We start from the raw sequence: 20,000 nt of genomic DNA on the forward strand, positions 1-20,000 counted from the left end.
TGGACGGGCTGCTGGTGTTTGTGTCACTGGTTGACATCATGGTGTCTATGGCGTACAGAGGAGGAAACAGGATCCTGGGGATCCTCAGAGTCCTGCGGCTGTTACGGACACTGCGCCCACTCAGGTACGCTCACGCCCCGGGCCGCGCTGTGTAGCGGAACAGAAGCAGCACTGAGATGTTTAACGGCTTCAACAACAGCGTTCGGCGTGTGTTACAGTCGTGTGCAGCAGTGGCTCTCAACCTTTTCAGGACGTGACCCGCCAAAATGATTTCCAAAATCCAAAATCCAAGCATGCGTACTTGATTGCATCATCATTGATTGCATATATATTATTTATTTATACAATCCAAAGTTTTACATCAACAGGTTAAATAATAAAAGAAACTATCTTCACTTGCTCCATAAAGAAAATAAATAAGTCGATCGATTGGGTTATTTATTCTTTGATCGGTGTTCATTATCTGTGTACACGCACCATTTACATACTCCACCAACGCACCTGACGCATCGATTTCATTCAGCTGTGCAAAGTGGACATTTCATTACCACTACTATAAATAGTTTACCCGTTTTATATTGATATTTAATCCCCTCATTCCTTCCCTGGTGAGTGATGTACCCGTATTGCCTCCACTCACTCTCCCTCAAGAGATTCTACTGCGAGGAGCGCTTCTGACCACGACTTTTATGGGCTTTCATGCTTTAATATGCACTAAATATACACTACAACCATTTATATACTTTTTATAGCACAATAATACAGTGTAAAAGGGCTGCGCACCAGCTGTGAACACGCGGTAAAATGTGAGACATTGTGCTCGGAGTAGCCGGTTTCATTGATTATAGTGGCAGCGTACGGTTGCGACTTCCGAGAACGGAACAGATCCGCTACGTACCAAGTGCAGCCTGGGTGTGCACATAGCAGGTGGGCTCACCACTCATAAATCATGACGCATTAACAACACAGTCAACGTGCTATAGTTCATCAACTTAAATATGCCTTTAAGCATCCACTTTATTACATATTTATATTCATGTCTGCTTGCAGGCTGTCCTTTATTTCTATGTATATTTCTTATTTTGCCTGTGTGTATTGCATTAATCTGTATATTTACATGAAGTGTGTGTGTGTGTGTGTGTGTGTGTGTGTGTGTGTGTGTGTGTGTGTGTGTGTGTGTGTGCGTGCGTGCGTGCGTGCGTGCGTGCGTGCGTGCGTGCGTGCGTGCGTGCGTGCGTGCGTGCGTGTGCTCATGTGTACGCGTGTGTGTGTGTGTGTGTTGCAGGGTCATCAGTAGAGCTCCGGGGTTGAAGCTGGTTGTTGAGACTCTCATCACCTCTCTCAGACCCATCGGCAACATTGTCCTCATCTGCTGCGCCTTCTTCATTGTGTTTGGCATCCTGGGAGTGCAGGTAACACACACACGCACGCACACACGCACACACACACACACACACACACACACACACACACACACACACACACACACACACACACACACACACACACACACACACACACACACACACACACACACACACACACACACACACACACACGCGCGCGCGCGCTAGTATTTCTCCCAAGTTGCCTACTTATCACACTCATGGAAAACATTACGAAGTGCTCTCGTTTTCGGCTGTGAATTTGTATCCACTCATTTCACCTAACCGTAGGCTAAATGGATTGTAGAACCTCTTTACAATTAGTATTTTATAATACAATTCCGCAGTGAAACCCCAGAGCATAAGTGCTAGCCCTGAGGTTTAGAATGAGTCATGCTCACAGCAGGGCTTTGCTTAGGATCAAAGATGGGGATTAATTTAGCATGCCAGCCATTTCAAGTAGCCTACAATTTTACAATTACAATTTAGGAATTTAGCAGTCACTCTTAAGCCCGATTCATACTTCGTCGCACGGCGGTGCTCCATGTCGAAAATAGCATACGTACGAGCTCACAACGCGCTGCGGATGCGACATGTTGTGAGCTATTTTCAGCGCGCGACACCGTCCTACAACCGAGAGTAAATACTTACTGTGCAAGATCAGAGTAAATGGCATGAACGCTATAGTCAACAAATGTAAATGATCCACGTCTCTCTCTCTCTCTCTCTCTCTCTCTCTCTCTCTCTCTCTCTCCATTCAGCTATTTAAAGGGAAGTTTTTTCACTGTGAGGGTATGGACACCAGGAACGTCACCAACAAGTCTGACTGCCTCCTGGCCAACTTCCGGTGGATACGACGAAAGTACAACTTTGACAACCTGGGTCAGGTGGGTGAGAGAGAGAGAGAGAGAGAGAGCCCAATCAGGCTTTCTGTCTTAGCTCAGCTAAGACACCTGGATTCACGTCCCAAGTATAGGACATTAATCTCATTATAGCTTAATGTATTTAATTGACTTTCCGCAAACAGAATCCCTCAATAATGACTGTTGGGGGATTCATTTGTGGTCAACTCCTCTTAAATGAGCCTCTTAATCATGACTGTAACCCAAACACCTAAAGCATGCCTTTCCTAGTCAGCAGGCTTATGCATTTGATATTGTATCAGCCTTGATGTGTGTGTGTGTGTGTGTGTGTGTGTGTGTGTGTGTGTGTGTGTGTGTGTGTGTGTGTGTGTGTGTGTGTGTGTGTGTGTGTGTGTGTGTGTGTGTGTGTGTGTGTGTGTGTGTGTGTGTGTGTGTGAGTGAGTGCACGTGTGTGTGAGTGAGTGCACGATGTGCAATTGACAAAGAATAGCCTACTGTATGACTCACTTAAGTGCTGAAAACATACTGCAGTAAGATAATCATGCAGTACTGTATGTCAACAAACCATAAATGTTTCTATTGCAATATACCATTGGGCATATTGATATTGGGACAGGGGTGAAGACCTCCATATAGCAGCTACCATGAAAGAGTTATAGAATTTCATACTTTCAATTTCAACAGGCAGAATGCACAGGCATCTTAGCCAAGCATAAAACGGAGTGAGAGTTAACTGTTTCTATGGATTTTACTAGACAGTAGACACTCTTACAAACACTAAACTTATTCTACACAGCAAAACCGTTAATTGAACTCCAGAGTGCCAGAGTTAAATTATCTCTTTCTGGCCCACTGGTTTTATTTAAGTGATTTACTATCCCCCTGAGAATTGGTAAAACGTTATCTTACTGTGTGTTTGTGTGTGTTTTTTTTTCTTCCCCCACCCAGGCTCTGATGTCTCTGTTTGTGCTGTCCTGTAAGGATGGCTGGGTGAACATCATGTATGATGGACTAGATGCAGTAGCAGTGGATCAGCAGGTACCGTACATACTGTATCCACAGTCACAAACACCTGCCAAGCTCACATGGCCGCCAGAAGAAAACAAAATATATATATTTATGAATTTAATTTAGACCACACTGTCACCTGAGTTGTACAGACACAATTAAGACCACTGCCATTATGGCCTCTTTCGATAGTAGAACCCACGCTACACCATATGAGGAAACATTGAGACTTTTGTCCAGCGTCGCTGAGATGTTGAGTAAAATAGAACGATTCAACTGAAGCCCTTGATATGCTCTCTCAATCCAATCGCCTTTCTTCAAAGCAGTTGTTAACGTTATGCCCTAAGGAAGACTTTCAGAAAGACTGTACAATCTGGTTGGCCTCTCCAGTACTGTTCTTAATTGATTCATGTCTTATCTAACCTGCATAGAATTGTACATGGCACTTTGGGGAATATACTTCCAACATATATGGCAATGTCTCTACGTGCTGCCCCTCAGGAGAATCACAGCATCAATGTCCACAGCTACGCTGATGATCACAAACTATGACACAAGCCTGACACAGCTTTTTAACCGGGAATGCATCTGTGTCATTTTAGATTTTAGCTATAGCCATTATTTTATACTTTGGCTATTCAAAAATAGCAGATATACAAGCTCATAGCACAGCACTGAGTGCCGCGCTATTTTTGAAAAATCTTGAACATTTGTGCAAATCTTTGAATATATATTTTTTTAAGCGAACATTTGTAACTCAAATCTTTGCTTCTGGGGGGTGTAAAAATATTTTCAGATGGGCGGTCTGCGGCCAAATTCATTTTGGGGGTCCTTGACATGAATAAAGTTTGAGAACCACTGATATTATAGCAACAACATCCATTTTTTTTAGGATTTAGAAGACAAATTTTATCCCACGATTTTGTAACCCCATTCTTTACACCCAGTGCCAATTGTCTATGTAATCCTGGGCACTACCTTCCCTCTGCCAACCTAGGGAGGCCAGGGCCGAGCTCATGCCTCCTTCAATGCATGAGAGCCAACTGACCGTCTTATCACCTGACAGGGGAGAGTTTCCCTGATTGGACGTAGCGCGTGGAAGGAACACGTTATTCCAACCAGTTCCTTTCCCCTCCATCAGGCGCCCCTGCTGGCCAGGGGGAGGCAGTATAGTGTAGTTAGAAGACATTTGTAGATGCGTTCCCGGATTGAATGGGTCAATTGTAGTTTAGATATTAATGCGTGTAGATTTTGTCCCCTCGAATGAAAATGCCAACACAAAGTGAATTAAGGGTTAAACTCCTCCTCTCCTCTCCTCTCCTCTCCTCTCCTCTCCTCTCCTCTCCTCTCCTCTCCTCTCCTCTCCTCTCCTCTCCTCCCCTCCCCTCCCCTCCCCTCTCCTCTCCTCTCCTCCAGCCGGTGAGGAACCACAACCCCTGGATGCTCCTCTACTTCATCTCCTTCCTGCTCATCGTCAGCTTCTTCGTGCTCAACATGTTCGTGGGCGTGGTGGTGGAGAACTTCCACAAGTGCCGGCAGGACCAGGAGGAGGAGGAGTCTCGCCTGCGGGAGGAGAAGCGGCAGAAAATGATGGAGAAAAAACGCAGGAGTAAGGCGAATGAAGGGGCTGGTCGGTAGTCTATTTTTCTGAGCACTGCCTGCCTTTCAGAGCCTGCCAAACCCACAGAGAGAGAGAGAGAGAGAGACAGAGATAAGAAAGAGTGATTGATAACACAAAATGTAAGGCAACACAAGAGGAAGATAGAGGAAAAGAAGAGCAGGGAGAGACTGGCTGGCTCACGTGCAGAGAGTGTTGATCGGCGAGTGACGCCGTGGGCTATGCCAGTCTGATGCATGCTCTGCATGACTGCAGCCCTTCCCAGCTCCCCACTGTTACACACACACACACGGGCACGCACGCACGCACACACACACACACACACACACCAAGGTTATTATAGTTAAAGAAAACTAACCAAATAACGAAAACTAAAATTGAACAAACATTCTCGGTAACTGAATTAAATAAAAACTAGAATAAAAATAAATAAACGACAACTAACTGAGACTGTATTGTGTGTTTACAAAACTAACTAAAACAAACTGAAATTATAGACAAAATTAGCCCTTAGTTTTCGTTTATTTATAACAGTTGTTTGTGGATGCGGTTGGTGGTTCATCTGTAACTGAATACATTTTTAAGTGCTATCTTTTGTTACGGTTTTATTACACAATACTTACCTTTTCATTCCTGCACCTGACAAATAACCGTATAACCGACAAATCAAAACTAATAAAAACTAGCAAATCCGCTCTGAAAACTAATTAAAACTAACTAAAACTAACTGAATTAGAAAACAAAATATTAAAAACAAACTAAGACTAAACTAAAATGAAAAATCCAAAACTATTATAACCTTGGCACACACACACACACACGCGCGCGCGCACGCGCGCACACACACACACACACACACACACACACACACACACACACACACACACACACACACACACACACACACACACACACACACACACACACACACACACACACACACACACACACACACACACACACACACACACACACACACACACTGCATGAGTAACGAAAGCAAGGAGGCCCTACCTAACCAATCACTCTGTAGCTATACTACCCTAAGTCCTAACACATTGTTCCCTGAAACCCTCCATAGACCCAAAGTAGACACTACACAGTAAAATGCTGAGTGTTGATTTAACTTACCCATTTGACACCATAGGAGTTCAATTCAAACTCAGGATTTTGCAGCGTATGCTCACTTTAGACCAAGTCCACAACTGCATAATAATAATAACACTGTTAGTCCTTGGCCTACATCCTTGCCAATCTTCTTAACCCAAATGCTGATCTTGATTATATCTTCCACACAAAGTGCCATTGTTCCAACAAACCTAGTCTCAGCTCAGATGTTAGGGAAGGTGTTTAGGAACACAGTTCTGCATGTGAAGGCTAGTCCGTTTGAATGCATCCCTGAATGAGTCGAGGGAAACTGATGCTTCATTTATGCTCCGCCGTATGGCGGTGCTGCTCGTCGGACGATCTGCTTTTCAAAAACAAATTTGGGGGTAGATCTGTGACACCGGCGTGCAGCGAAGTATAAATCAGGCTTGATTATTATTAATTGAATCCATTGAATGTGAATGACACCCCGCCCCCCACACCCCCATCCACCACCACCACCACCACCCTCACCTCCACTAACCCAAACACCTCCTCCCCTGAATGCATGTACAACTCCTGACATTGAGGTGTCTCTCAAAACGGGTGGTAAGCAGATTTTACCTGTAAACATGCTTTGACTGGCAGACTCAGAAATATAGCAGGTATATTGAGTGCTAGGCACAAAGACATCAGAATAAATTGGGAAAAAAACAGCCGTCAAAAGAGAAGGGGGGAAAAAATTAATTGATTTTGTGAACAAAATGATGTCTGTCTGTGCTGCTGGAGTTGTGTAAAAAGAAAATCTGATAGAAAAATCGACGACTTACTTTGAATGGCAGACTTAGGAGTATGAATGTAGCAGGCTGCTACGCTCAGAAACACAAGTGAGAGGAACAAAACTAATCATGAGTACACTGCTTGAGATGGGAACGAAAAATATTGGGCGCACGTTGATCACACGTTTGCAATAGAAGGCAACGTTTGGTGAGATGAGGATAGCACATACTGTAGGTGTTTGTCCCAGGTTGCATCTCAATAGTCTGAGACTGTTTATTTATTCAGCAGGTGTTCTGTTCCTTCATCTGGAAGGTAACGCTGTGGGACTCAAATCATTTAATCTCACAGGAGACAGTGTTTATTATATCAAATGTCCTGTTTACCTTTTTTCATGCTACAGTAAGTATCTTGTCCTACACAGGAAAACTGTAGTGATAATGGCAAAGATTAGATTTTAGAATCAAATCCATAAATGCATAATGCATCCCCTTGGGTACCAGCAGTATGTGACTGACAGAGAGAGATTAAATCAACTAGAAATGTGCAATTTTGAGAAGTTGCAAGTGTCCCGACGCAAGTCGTGGGTTGCAGCTGTCATGACATAAAGTATTTGAGGGGAAAAAATAGTTTTTACGACATACAGATAACATTTTCGCAATTGTGGCATCAGAAGAGAAGGCACTTTTGGGGGTGGGCTCTACAGAGGCCCCTCAACATACCATTCAAATTTGGGGTTTATTGCATGTTGAGTTCATGATATATGGCATAGATATATGCCATATATCCACTAATTCTGGAAGCCAAGTACTTTGTAATATGACCCGCAAGATCACGTATAACTAATTTGGTCCCAAAAATGCAGTGTTGCAGAAACTTTGACCTCATACGGGTCAAAATGAAATAGCTTTTGACTGCTTTGAGGAGAGGACATGAGATGAAGGGAATAAGGGCTCATTGCCGTGGCCGTGGTTCACAGTGATTTAAGAACAGCTAAGGGGCGTTGTTGGGCATGATGCAGAGCGGAGTGCCTGAAGAAAAAATAAGATATTTATTCACATCTATATAAGAAACTTTTAGAGACCGTTGGGATGAATTCCTTAGGGTTGAAATCGTTGAAGTGAGTGGAAAGAACAGCTGCTCAGTTGTGCGTTCAGCTTCACTGTCATCTCACAGCTTCCAATCACAAAATTGAGTCGTTCTACATCGCTTACTATTAATGTAAAAAATAAGGCGATGGAGGCACGAGGCTCAGTCCCATTAAAAATAAGGGAAAGAAAATCTTTAGTAATCTACAAGATCATGTTGTTTAGGCCATTCATTTGTTTTTAAAGTTTCCAAGAGGATTTTAAGGGAGAAATAATAGAAAATGATAACAGAGTTTGTCCAGGACAATAGTTTGTGTTAACGTTAAAGACTTTACTTGAGTATATTCAGCCATAGACGGTCATGTTTACATGAGGGCACGTCAGCATGCTATGGACAACTGGGCATGGTGCACTGCACAGGAGGGTCACACACTGACACACACAATGAATATACACACACACACACACACACACACACACACACACACACACACACACACACACACACACACACACACACACACACACACACACACACACACACACACACACACACACACACACACACACACACATAAACACACAACCACACAGCATACAGTATACATGTACAGTATACATACACACAAACGTATACAAGATAAGATACTATTTGCATTCAAATATTTTACAGTAATGCAGTTTCACTCAAACAAACACATACTGTAGCTCCTAAAGGTTTAGGACTTAGGAGTTAAGGGTCAATTTACTTTCAGCTTATTCAGGTCAGCAAATGAATTTCCATCAACAGTCAAGTCATTAACATAAAAAGCTAAAGTTGAGTTAGAAAATGTCATTGGTATCAGGCAAAAGACCTCTTATCTCCATATGTTAACTTTTTATGTTTTCTTTTAGCTTGTAGATCTGCTATTTTTGCTATTTTTTAATTGGAATCCTGAAAAGTCAAATGTTTTGACATGAGGTTTCCACCCGACATCAACGATATGCAACATTCATAATGAGGTGAAGTGCAGAACCTTTCACATCTGAACTGAATAAGCTGACATTGAGCAGACCCTGGTCTCCATTATACAAAGAAGATCATACACGCTGCAGAGTTGCTCACACTCATCATTCCAGTGATGTTCACAAGGATCTGATGGGTGTTTATCGATTAAATCTCTACACCAGAAAGATCTCTTGTGGTCTCTTTTCCAAAGGATTCTATTCCTGTGCGAGGCTCCCCACCATCGTTATTTAAATGGCTCGTTTGTACATTGTTTCTGGATTGCCTGCGGCCCACACGGAATTCTAATGACAGTGCGAACCTCGACTTGTTTCAAAATGTCTACAGGCTCATTAGCCCATTAAGACCTGGAACGCATCTGTGTCACTTTAGATTTCTTTGGCTATTAAAAAATAGCAGATATACAAGCGCATAGCGCGGCACCGAGTGCCGCGCTATGCGCTTGTATATCTGCTATTTTTGAAAAATCTTGGACTTTTTTTTTTTTTTTTTTTTTTTTAACTGTTAGTATTTAGAAAACATTTTTAAGAATCTTCTCAGGTCTTAATGAGTTAAATTACAATGGAAGCTCTCCAGAGCGCCCTGACCTACTAGACATGACTGGCTAATTAAAAACGTACACATTGAAATGATAAGTGTGACCATAGACACATACAGTAGACACACTGTGTGTCTACAACACAGAGAGACAGACAGACGCGCAAACACACACACACACACACACGCACACACACACACACACCATGTCCTCAGCCTGTGACCCTCTGTGTGGTGCGTTTGAACATGCCACTCATCAGGGTGTTCTGACAAGATTTCAATGACAGTCACTCACACTCGCACTCTGTGTGTGTGTCTGTGTCTGTGTACGTGCTCTTTCCTTGTACTGGCTCACTGTGTGTCGATCTGTGTGCTTGTCTCTCTGTCTTGTGTGTGTGTGTGTGTGTGTGTGTCTTTGGGTGGTGTCTTTGTGTCTGTGTTTTGTGTCTGTATGTCCTTGTGTGGGTGTATATCTGTGTTTGTGTGTGTGTGTGTGTGTGTGTGTTTGTGTGTGTGTGTGTGTGTGTCGTGGTGTGTTTCAGAGGCCCAGCAGAGACCGTACTATGCCGACTACATGCCCTTGCGTCTGCACATCCACACACTGTGTACCAGTCACTACCTGGACCTCTTCATCACCATCATCATCTGCATCAACGTGGTCACCATGAGCATGGAACACTACAATCAACCACAGGTGAGGCACACACTATTTATCTTCCTAAAGATGTATTTTATTGATAGTAGTAGGCTGACAGGAAATGGTGAGAGAGAGAGATGGGGGGGGGGGGGGGGTGACACGCAGCAAAGGCCGTCGGGATCGGGAGTTGAACCCGCGACACGCCGTCAGGCTGGATTACCAGCCTAGGTAATCTCTCAAGAACAGATTCTGCTCTGCGTTTGAATCTGTCGGGGGGGTTCATCATATCGCGTACGCACTGGCCTACAAGTGGGCGTGCCTTCAGATCAGGAAGCAGGCCGAGCTTTACCCAATCAAATGTAGTGGGCGGGATTCACGTGTCCGTCAATCCTTCCCCACTCAAAACAAACCGAAACTAATTTAACAATAGCGTCCGCGGAGCAGACAAAACCACGGAAAGATATTCACATTTTAACTTACTCTTTCATCATAGAAACAAGTGGGCTTATAACCAAAACGATCCATGTTCTCTGGGAGAAGTGGTGTTAGTGTTCTGTGTAGAAATATTGTTAGTGGGAATGAAAACATAGTCGCACCACCGGAAGTGATGCGCTGAAGGCAGACCAAAACCCCGGTTTCCTTGCTACGTCAACTTCCTCCCAGAGCCAACTGAGATAGTCAAAAACAGCAGAGGGCGCTGTTTTTCCTTTTCATTTGGCGATGGGTTCCCAGATTGCCAGCCTAGGTACCCAGACGGTTATGCCAACTGTTCGGGCCCACTATTTATCTTCCTATGTTTGTGGTGACAAAGGGTGTCAAATGTATAAATCAGTAAGTATAAAATCAGGCATAACTCCAATCTTAACCCCTAAACCAAAACTCGAAATGCCTAGTCCTATCAGGCCGTTTGTACAAATGTAAGGGTCCATTTGGTTACATTAGTATTCTGTGTGTGTGTGTGTGTGTGTGTGTGTGTGTGTGTGTGTGTGTGTGTGTGTGTGTGTGTGTGTGTGTGTGTGTGTGTGTGTGTGTGTGTGTGTGTGTGTGTGTACAGTATCTGGAGGAGGTGCTGAAGTACTGTAACTACGTCTTCACCTGTATCTTCGTCATCGAGGCGCTGCTGAAGCTGGTGGCTTTTGGGCTGCACCGGTTCTTCAAGGACAGGTAAGAGTCAGCCGTGGAAAGTAACCAAGTACATTTATTCTAGTACTCTACTTAACTAAACATTTTGAGGACCTTTTGCATTACTGTAGTATTACGTTTTCAGTATTATTTGACAGCTTTCATCTCAAATTTACATTACAGATTTTGATTATAAATACAAAACATACATTAACTGATCAATTATGATGTATCGTTATATGTTAAACACATGAAGTCATTAAAACACTTACATTAAAAACGAACAAAGCAAATGAGGGACCGCTACAGCAACTGATATAATAATTGTATGTTTAATGTATAATATTATGGATTGGTTTGTGCGTGTGTGTGTGTGTGTGTGTGTGTGTGTGTGTGTGTGTGTGTGTGTGTGTGTGTGTGTGTGTGTGCGTGTGCGCGCGCGTGTGTAGGTGGAACCAGCTGGACTTGGCCATCGTAGCGTTGTCCATCATGGGCATCACCCTGGAGGAGCTGAAGATGAACGCCGCCCTGCCCATCAACCCTACTATCATCAGAATCATGAGAGTTCTCAGGATAGCACGAGGTACACACACACACACACACACACACACACACACACACACACACACACACACACACACACACACACACACACACACACACACACACACACACACACACACACACACACACACACACATTTTAATTCTTTATTTGAATTCACACATTTACAGGGAAACCAATGTAATGGTGTTAGACAGTTCATGGGCACCTAAGGGTACATACTGCACATTCTCCTCCACACAGCCAAACTGCCTAACTTGTAAATATTTTAGCTTTTTGTCAAATGACAAAGTACTGTATAGGGCTTAAGTGATTAAGTGTGTTTTCATTTGTTGTCAGTGTTGAAGCTGTTGAAGATGGCCACTGGTATGAGAGCTCTGCTAGACACTGTCATGCAGGCACTGCCTCAGGTAAACAACTAAACAAAAGTTTGTTTTATGCCATATTTTATATCACTGATCTTTTGAATAGCATTCTATAGTTTTGCTGCACCTGTGTCACCAACATGACTGAGTTGGTTATACAACTTTAGGCATTCTCTACTAAAACAGCCTTTATGTCGCTCAGTGAAGGAAAATGCTTCGGGACTGGAGCTTTTGTGACTGTTGTGTGCTATGTTGTCAGTCCATCTTGTGTCGGTATTTGTACAGGCGACAACCGCTAAATAAAAAATGACACAGATGTTTTCCCGGTTTTAATGGGTTAAGATACCCATTAAAACCGGGAAAACATCTGTGTCATTTTTTATTTTAGCATTGGCTATTCAAAAACAGCAGATCTACAAGCTCGCAGCGCGCACTGTGAGCTTGTAGATCTACTGTTTTTGAACATTTTTAAACTACTGATTTGGAAAGTATTTGTAGAATCGGCCTCAGGTCTTAATGGGTTTTAAACATCATAGTGTAACACTAGACGCTCTGATTCCGTAACACAGGCGTGCATGTAAAAGCAGACACCACACGCAGGGCAGCTTTGTTTGGTTCTGCGTCAAAACGCTAAGCCGGAGAGAGAGCACATAACGAGGCACAGGAGAGATGTTTCTGAAGGGCAGTAGGGAAGAATTGATCATGGACCAGAACATGAACATGTTTACATCCAGAAAAGGGTCTTAACAGTTAACACTGTCTTTTGGGGACCGACTGTGCCTCGTTAAATAGAGTGTGAATAAAATAAATTAAACAAAATCAATCACAGTTGCCTTCCATCCACCAGGGTCTTGATTTATTGGATTTAACCTGTGTGTGTGTGTGTGTGTGTGTGTGTGTGTGTGTGTGTGTGTGTGTGTGTGTGTGTGTGTGTGTGTGTGTGTGTGCGTGTGCGTTGCCTCTAGGTGGGGAACCTGGGCCTTCTGTTCATGTTGCTGTTCTTCATCTATGCAGCACTGGGAGTGGAGCTATTCGGCAGACTGGGTCAGTCACACTACCAGCAAAATACACAAACAGAGGCATACATAATATGCATGTACACACACGCACGCACATGCACACATGCACACACACACACACACACACACACACACACACACACACACACACACACACACACACACACACACACACATACACACACACACACACACACACACACACTCATGTATACGCACAAATGCACTCACAAGTACACACATTTCCTTGTTATCACCACAGGCATGGTACTTTACAAGCAATTTCTCTTTTATCAATCCCTTTCTCTGTGATTTTCTTTCTCTATTATTCTCTCTCTCTCTCTGTTTCTCTCTGTCTGTCTCTCTGTCTCTCTGTTTCTCTCGCTCTCTCTCTCTCTCTCTCTCGTTCTCTCGCTCTCTCTCAGTTCAATTCAATTCAATTCAATTCAGTTCAAAGGGGCTTTCTGTATTGTTACATCAACATGAATGAAGGAACCTGCCACCCCTAACACAGACCCCTAATGCAAACGTTCTGCAGCATCCAGGCAGCTCACACACTGCATGATAAACATGACCTATCCCCTGTGTTCATTCTGTATGCATGCACTATATCCGTTATCCAAGTCTACTGCACCATATCATTGTCTATTCATAATGTTGTTGTAGTATTATTATCATTATTGGTGCGTTCCTAACCTGTTTATGACTTAAAAACAACAAAAGGGCTGTCATTACATTGGTTATAATCAAAACTGAAAAGTTCAACTCAGCTAAAAACTGTATTCTGAGTATTCCAAAGTAAGATCAATAATGAGCTTAATGGACAATGAAAAGTGTGTTTTTAAAAGCATTACATTAAACAGATTATTGGGAATATTGCCTTAACTATTGGGCTTGGCACAGTATACAAAGTTAGAATTTACAGTTAGAATGTTTTGGGAGCAATGGTACCACCCTAGAGCATGGCTGAAAAACCCATCTATTGGCATGGATGGGAAACATATGTTTACATTGCCAAAGCAATTAAATCAAAACTTGTACATGTATGTACAATTAAAACAGAACAATCTCTCTCTCTCTCTCTCTCTCTCTCTCTCTCTCTCTCTCTCTCTCTCTCTCTCTCTCTCTCTCTCTCTCTCTCTCTCTCTCTCTCTCTCTCTCTCTCTCTCTCTCTCTCTCTCTCTGGAGTGATTTATGCAATTCCAGTCGGGAAAAGTGTGACACAATGACAATCATTTGCATATTGTCTCCTCAAAGTCCCATCTCCACCAAACTCATTTTCATAGAACAGAGAGAGGGCGGGGGTGGTGGGGGTGCAGATTAAACTGGGGGCACAACATCAAAACCGAGAACTGTAATGAAAAAAATGTTCCTCTCATAGAGATGTTATTACTGTAGGACTCTGTTCTTTGCAGAACAAACGGGGAGGAATGTCTGTGTGATATTATTCCTCTCCTCTCAGTACCGATAGGATATTCCTTCCAGTTTCAATTATGGCTTTGGCGTTCGTCCAGCCACTGCAAAATACCTCTCTTTCTCTCTCTATCTCTCCCCTATCTGCTCCTGTCATTTTCTGCTGTGTGTACAAAAGCAATGAATGAAATAATACCATGGGATAGAGATTTTCTCAGGGACTTTTACAATACACAGTAAAATCCCTGTGTTCATTTATCCATTAACTTAGAGACTGTACAAAATGTAACATGTTACATTACCGGTATGTAGCATCAAGAGTTAAATGAACACATGAGGATTTTACTATGTACAGTTAGCCTCTCTTGTCCTCCTGACACGTACGACGAGGTGGGTGTAGTGATGTGAGTCCATGCTCATGGTTTGCTGGCTGGCCGGCACCCTCCGGGGACTCTAGAGGGCTTTACTTTGAGATGTTGCTGTGGGCTCGCACATTGAGCTGCTGGCTTACTTTTAAAACCGCAAAACTTATTCCAGCTGAAGACGTCTGTATCAGGAGGAAGGCGGGATAAAGTTGAAGGGAAGGTGGACATCTTTGTTTGTATCCCTTTCTATTCTGTCCTTGTGTCAATTATTTGTTACCCCTTTTTCTCCCCAATTTACAGTAGTCATTTGGTCGTTATGCCAATTGATTCCTCCACACACACATTTCTGTGTCGTCACTGCTGTTGTATCCTACTGACCTGCCAGTGAGGAGCCCCCACCGGGAGGACGTAGAGCCTTCGTCCTACTCCTCCCGCCGAACACTCCCCGTTGACAGGTGCCGCCCCAGCCCATAGGAGTACATGCAATGACCAATATCACCCTCCCCCGAACTCAGGCCAATTGTGTTTGCATAGACGCCCGACAAAGCCTATGAACCCACAACCTCCGTGGTGGTGGGCATGGACTTTACCACTGCGCCACCCGAGCGCAGCGCCCTGTCCTAGTGCTGCTTGTAAGAGGGCTCAGGGCTGCTTCCTGTCATACGAAGAAAGGTGTATTGTTATTCTAGTATGTAAGTACATACTATGATGTTCCGGACACAGGTTAAATTTGTTGGATGGATAGCCCAGGCTTGGAGGGTAATATGTATTCATATGTATTCATTTTCTGCTATACATTTCCAGTAACTCATATTACATCAGCAACCTTTTCAACTCTTAAGTAGTGGAGCGGCATTCACTGTACAGTATCAACAAGTTCTGTTCATGGACACTCCAGATGAATACATAACACATAATGCATCTCATGATTCTGGATAGCAACTTTTCTGGTCATAACCCATTTTCTGTTATACAATATATCCATGCACATAGATATAGATACACACCAGATAGACTGTGTTACACTTGTTCTATTGTGATTTATTTCACTGAATCAGAATACTTTAACGTTGGTGTTTGTTCCCCCTATTGGTCTCCTGTTGAATATAATATTTTACAAGGAGAATAAAAACCTATTTCAAGTGTGATAGGCTCCAGCTGGGTGTGATTTGGATTTAATGAGTTGGAGCTCGGCTCTGAATCATCAAGATTTGAGATGTTTTACTGTACTGTATAGGTTTGACTGTAGCGATGGGATGCAGAGAAGGGACTTACTTTCTTCCACACAAATAGTGGATAATGTCTTGTAACTGATGGCTACCAGCTGGTGATAACGATGGCAGATTCGTACCGCGTTGCAGACGAGGCCTCGAGCTCTGTGATTTATGCACATCCCCCTTAATTGTTGGGAAGACCTTGAGTCACAGAGGCCTAACCATCTACGGTTACCAGGAGCCAGGAAGAGAGAGAGGAGGTAGAGAGATAGGGAGAGTGGGAAAACCTGCAAATATGCATGTGAATTCTGAAGTTCTCAATGGCAGGCCAGGCTCTTACGGAAGGAAACTGAGTCAGACAGGAGGAGATTGAGCTGCTGGTGTGTCAGGTGGAGTAAAGTAAAGTAACTGAGTACATTTACATAAGTAATGTACTTAAGTACAATGTTGAGGTATTCTTTTACTTTAGTGGAGTATTTCAAATTTTCAATAATTTTACTTCTACTCGACTACTCCACTACATCTCTGAGGCAAATATTGTACTTTTACCCCACTACAATTATTTGAAACCTTTAGTTACTAGTTAGTTTGTAGATTTTGATTATTATTACAATACATACATTAACCTCTTCAGCCCATTTCTGCCATTTAAAAATAGCAGATCTACAACCTCACAATGCGTCACAATGCGACGCATTGTGAGATTGTAGATCTGCTATTTTCAAAAGATTTGTATACATTTGAAAACTTGAAATGGGACATTCTGCATAATGAGTACTTTTACTTGTGGTACTTTAAGTACATTTGATGCCAATACTTTTATACTTTGAATACCAGACTGTTACTTGTAACAGAGTATTGCAGTATTGACACTTTTACTTAAGTAAAACATTTGAGTACTTTTCCCACCACTGGAGGACAAGGTGGTTTTTCAGGTTGGAGGCGGAGGAGGTGGCGTTTCGGGTAGAAGAGGAGATGGGGGTGATTCGGGTGGAGGAATAGGAACAGGCATTAATGTGACTGGTCTGTGACCCAGGCCTTTTGCCATAGCTCACAATATAGTTACAGCAGCGAGCTGCCTCGGGGAGGAGAGACAGGAGAGACTGGCTTTGCTCTCCGGAGAGCAGGAGTGACTAGGTTCTGTCGGAGCAACAACCGCGGAGCAGGGACAGAAGGTGGAGGTCAAAGGGAGGAGGCAGGCAGGGGTTGTCTCAACAGGAGTTTTTGCTCAAGCTTCTCTTCTCAGGCGGGCGAGCCAGGACAGGGGGAGCAGTGGTGGAAAAAGTACTCAAATGTTTTACTTAAGTTTTTGCTCAAATTTTACTTAAGTACAGTACTTGAGTAAATGTACTTACCGTAATTTTCGCACTATAAGCCGCACCTGAGTATAAGCCGCAGCAGCTAAATTGAATGATTTGTACATATATAAGCCGCACTGGACTATAAGCCGCGGGTGTAAAATCCATAGATTTAGGAGGTCCCCTAGTGGCCGTTAGCTGTAAAAATCCATAGATAAGCCGCACCGTTATATAAGCCGCAGGGTCGAAAAATGGGAAAAAAGTTGCGGCTTATAGTCCGAAATTTACGGTAGTTACTTTACACCACTGCTTGACAGGAGTTTTTGCTCAAGCTTCTTTTCTCAGGCGAGAGCCAGGACAGGGGAAGGGAGTGTGCTTTTTGTAATGTAAGCTTGGAAGAGGATTTGAGGAGGTGAACCAGGGGGAAAGGGGTAGCAGAACAGAGGACCTGATGGGGGCCAGGTCTGTTGGGACTCGGAGCGTATATGATGTCTGTGAATGTGACCTTTGGATGCGGACTGCCTCTGTACTGTAGTGTACATGTTTCAGTAAGCCAAAGATAACAATTAATTACACAAGTGTGTGATGTCAAGGTCTTACGTTACACAGTAAAACCCTGGGTGCTATTTTAACTGGAAGAGTGTTAAAAATGGACCCATATGGGTCCATTTTAAATTAAATGAACACTCCAGATGTTGCTGTGTATGAACTAGCATGCCACGGAGAGAGAGAGAGAGTTTAGTCCTAGTTACATAAGCTTGACCTCTAGAGGTTTCATGTCTAATGAGTGGGTTCATTGAGTTACATTAAAGCAATTATCCCTGGGTTTTCCTGGAATCACCCCTGCAGAAAGGATCAGACTTGGAAGAGATGGATGCTACAGGATGCTGAGGAGACTTGGCTCCAGCTAAGCTGTCCTGCACAAAGTTAGAACGCCAAAGTAATGACTAAGAATCTAAACGCCCAGCTACATTAGCTACACCCACCAGGACCCAAGTTTGAACTGACCGGCATTGCCATCCTTAGAGCGCCGCGCTATGGGAGCCTAGGGATCTATATTATTTGTTATTTGAGAAAGTTCAAATGCAATAATCACATTTTGCTTTTCAACCCCCAAGAGTGGAGAGCAGTAGCTCATTTTCATTTAAATCTACTAACACAGTTTCTGCCTGTTGAGAAAAGACAAAGGGTGCTAGAATGCATGATCAGTGTTGGCCAGTAACGCGTCACTAAGTAAGATATTACTGTAATATTATTACTTTCCCCAGTAACTAGTAGTGTAACTTATTACAATTGCCAAAACAGTAATACATTATGATTACAGTTATTAATCTAATTAACACAGCATTACTGTGTTTAGTTACACGATTCGTTTTTGGCAGAGATAAGCCCTCTCTCTTGACATACTGTACATGCAGGTCAGGGTAGCAAAACGTATAGTAATATACTGTATAATATATTTATACACTGTATTATTACTTTTTGAAAGAGTAATAAGTAACTAGTAACTATAACTTATTTAACTTATATCTTGCCCAACTCTGGTGGTATTTTCAGCAAACAGCTTCAAAGGCATGTTTTGGGGACCTCAGAGTCCTGTTTTAACTTGATGTATGTGACCTTTAAAAGCTATTCTGGGCATGGAAAGAAAGGAATTAGTTCCAAGTTGGGTTGTAATCCCTTTTTGTTCAGTCTTGTTTGTCATCTTGACATTTTATTATGGCTTTCTCTTTGTTTATTGGTGTTTTTTTTTTTATAAACCTTGGGTCATTTGTCCTTGTCCATTATTTATAGACCATTTTACTGGCTATTTCACATTGTGTTTGTTACTGTCTTCTAACTGGATATGTCTATGAAATTTCTCAGTAGAAACAGAGTGCTTTAACCACTTAAACTCTGAGCTTGTAGATCAGCTATTTTTGCTGAATTTTTTGAATTGCAAAGAATGAGCTTTTAACTAAAAAGTTATTGTAATTCAACATCTTAAAGAAGCGGCATTGGAGCAACACATTGTTAACATTCAAGTGTGCACGTCACGTGTTTTCTTTGCTGTAGAGCTGTGAGGCTTATATTAAAGCTTTCTGTTTGGCTGCCTGGGCCAACTCAAAGCTATACTCGGCTCAGTGCAGAGCCCATACTTCTGGCATCTTTGCCAAGGGAACTGAATATTTCAGTCTTCAATTTCTTCATCCATACATTTATTTTATTTATTTATTTTATTTTATTTTTAAACTTTCCCCTTCAACAGGAAAGCATTAGAAGTTTGGATAATGACCTCAGTGCCAGACAGATATAGTGTAGGTTTCACATTTGTGGGAACTGTTTCACTGGGAAGTCATGTTCCCGAGGGTGAGATCTCGTGTGTCAGAGTTTAAACCTATACTGTAGCTCTGGGAGGGCTGGTGGAAAGTAGCAACAGCTCTGTAGGCTGGCACCATGTGACTATAGCGCTTGTTCAATGCTAAGAGTTGTATTGAATTGCTTTGATGTTATTGTTTGTGTCTCAAAATCGTACCCCAGCAGTAATCCTATTCTGGTCTGTTCTCTTCCCCTGGGTGAAATATTTTCAGGATGACACACGCACACACACACACACACACACACACACACACACACACACACACACACACACACA

At 42.8% G+C, this 20,000-nt stretch overlaps 1 protein-coding gene across 1 annotated transcript in view; it reads left to right on the plus strand.

Moving 5' to 3' along the window:
• cacna1ha (calcium channel, voltage-dependent, T type, alpha 1H subunit a) overlaps positions 1–20,000 on the plus strand; it is a 105,066-nt gene that overhangs the window by 75,215 nt on the left and 9,851 nt on the right. Inside the window, exons 21-30 of the mRNA XM_080446564.1 lie at positions 1–124; positions 1,286–1,412; positions 2,147–2,272; positions 3,197–3,286; positions 4,673–4,886; positions 9,911–10,062; positions 11,060–11,169; positions 11,577–11,710; positions 12,031–12,101; positions 13,022–13,100. The exon at positions 1–124 is cut by the window's left edge and continues 61 nt beyond it. Of these exons, the coding sequence (XP_080302690.1) occupies positions 1–124; positions 1,286–1,412; positions 2,147–2,272; positions 3,197–3,286; positions 4,673–4,886; positions 9,911–10,062; positions 11,060–11,169; positions 11,577–11,710; positions 12,031–12,101; positions 13,022–13,100 (1,227 nt within the window). The remainder of the gene's footprint in view (positions 125–1,285; positions 1,413–2,146; positions 2,273–3,196; positions 3,287–4,672; positions 4,887–9,910; positions 10,063–11,059; positions 11,170–11,576; positions 11,711–12,030; positions 12,102–13,021; positions 13,101–20,000) is intronic.

This window comes from Gymnoscopelus braueri (genome assembly GCF_963280865.1).
Source record: "Gymnoscopelus braueri genome assembly, chromosome: 13".
In the NCBI taxonomy this organism is placed as follows: Eukaryota; Metazoa; Chordata; class Actinopteri; order Myctophiformes; family Myctophidae; genus Gymnoscopelus; species Gymnoscopelus braueri.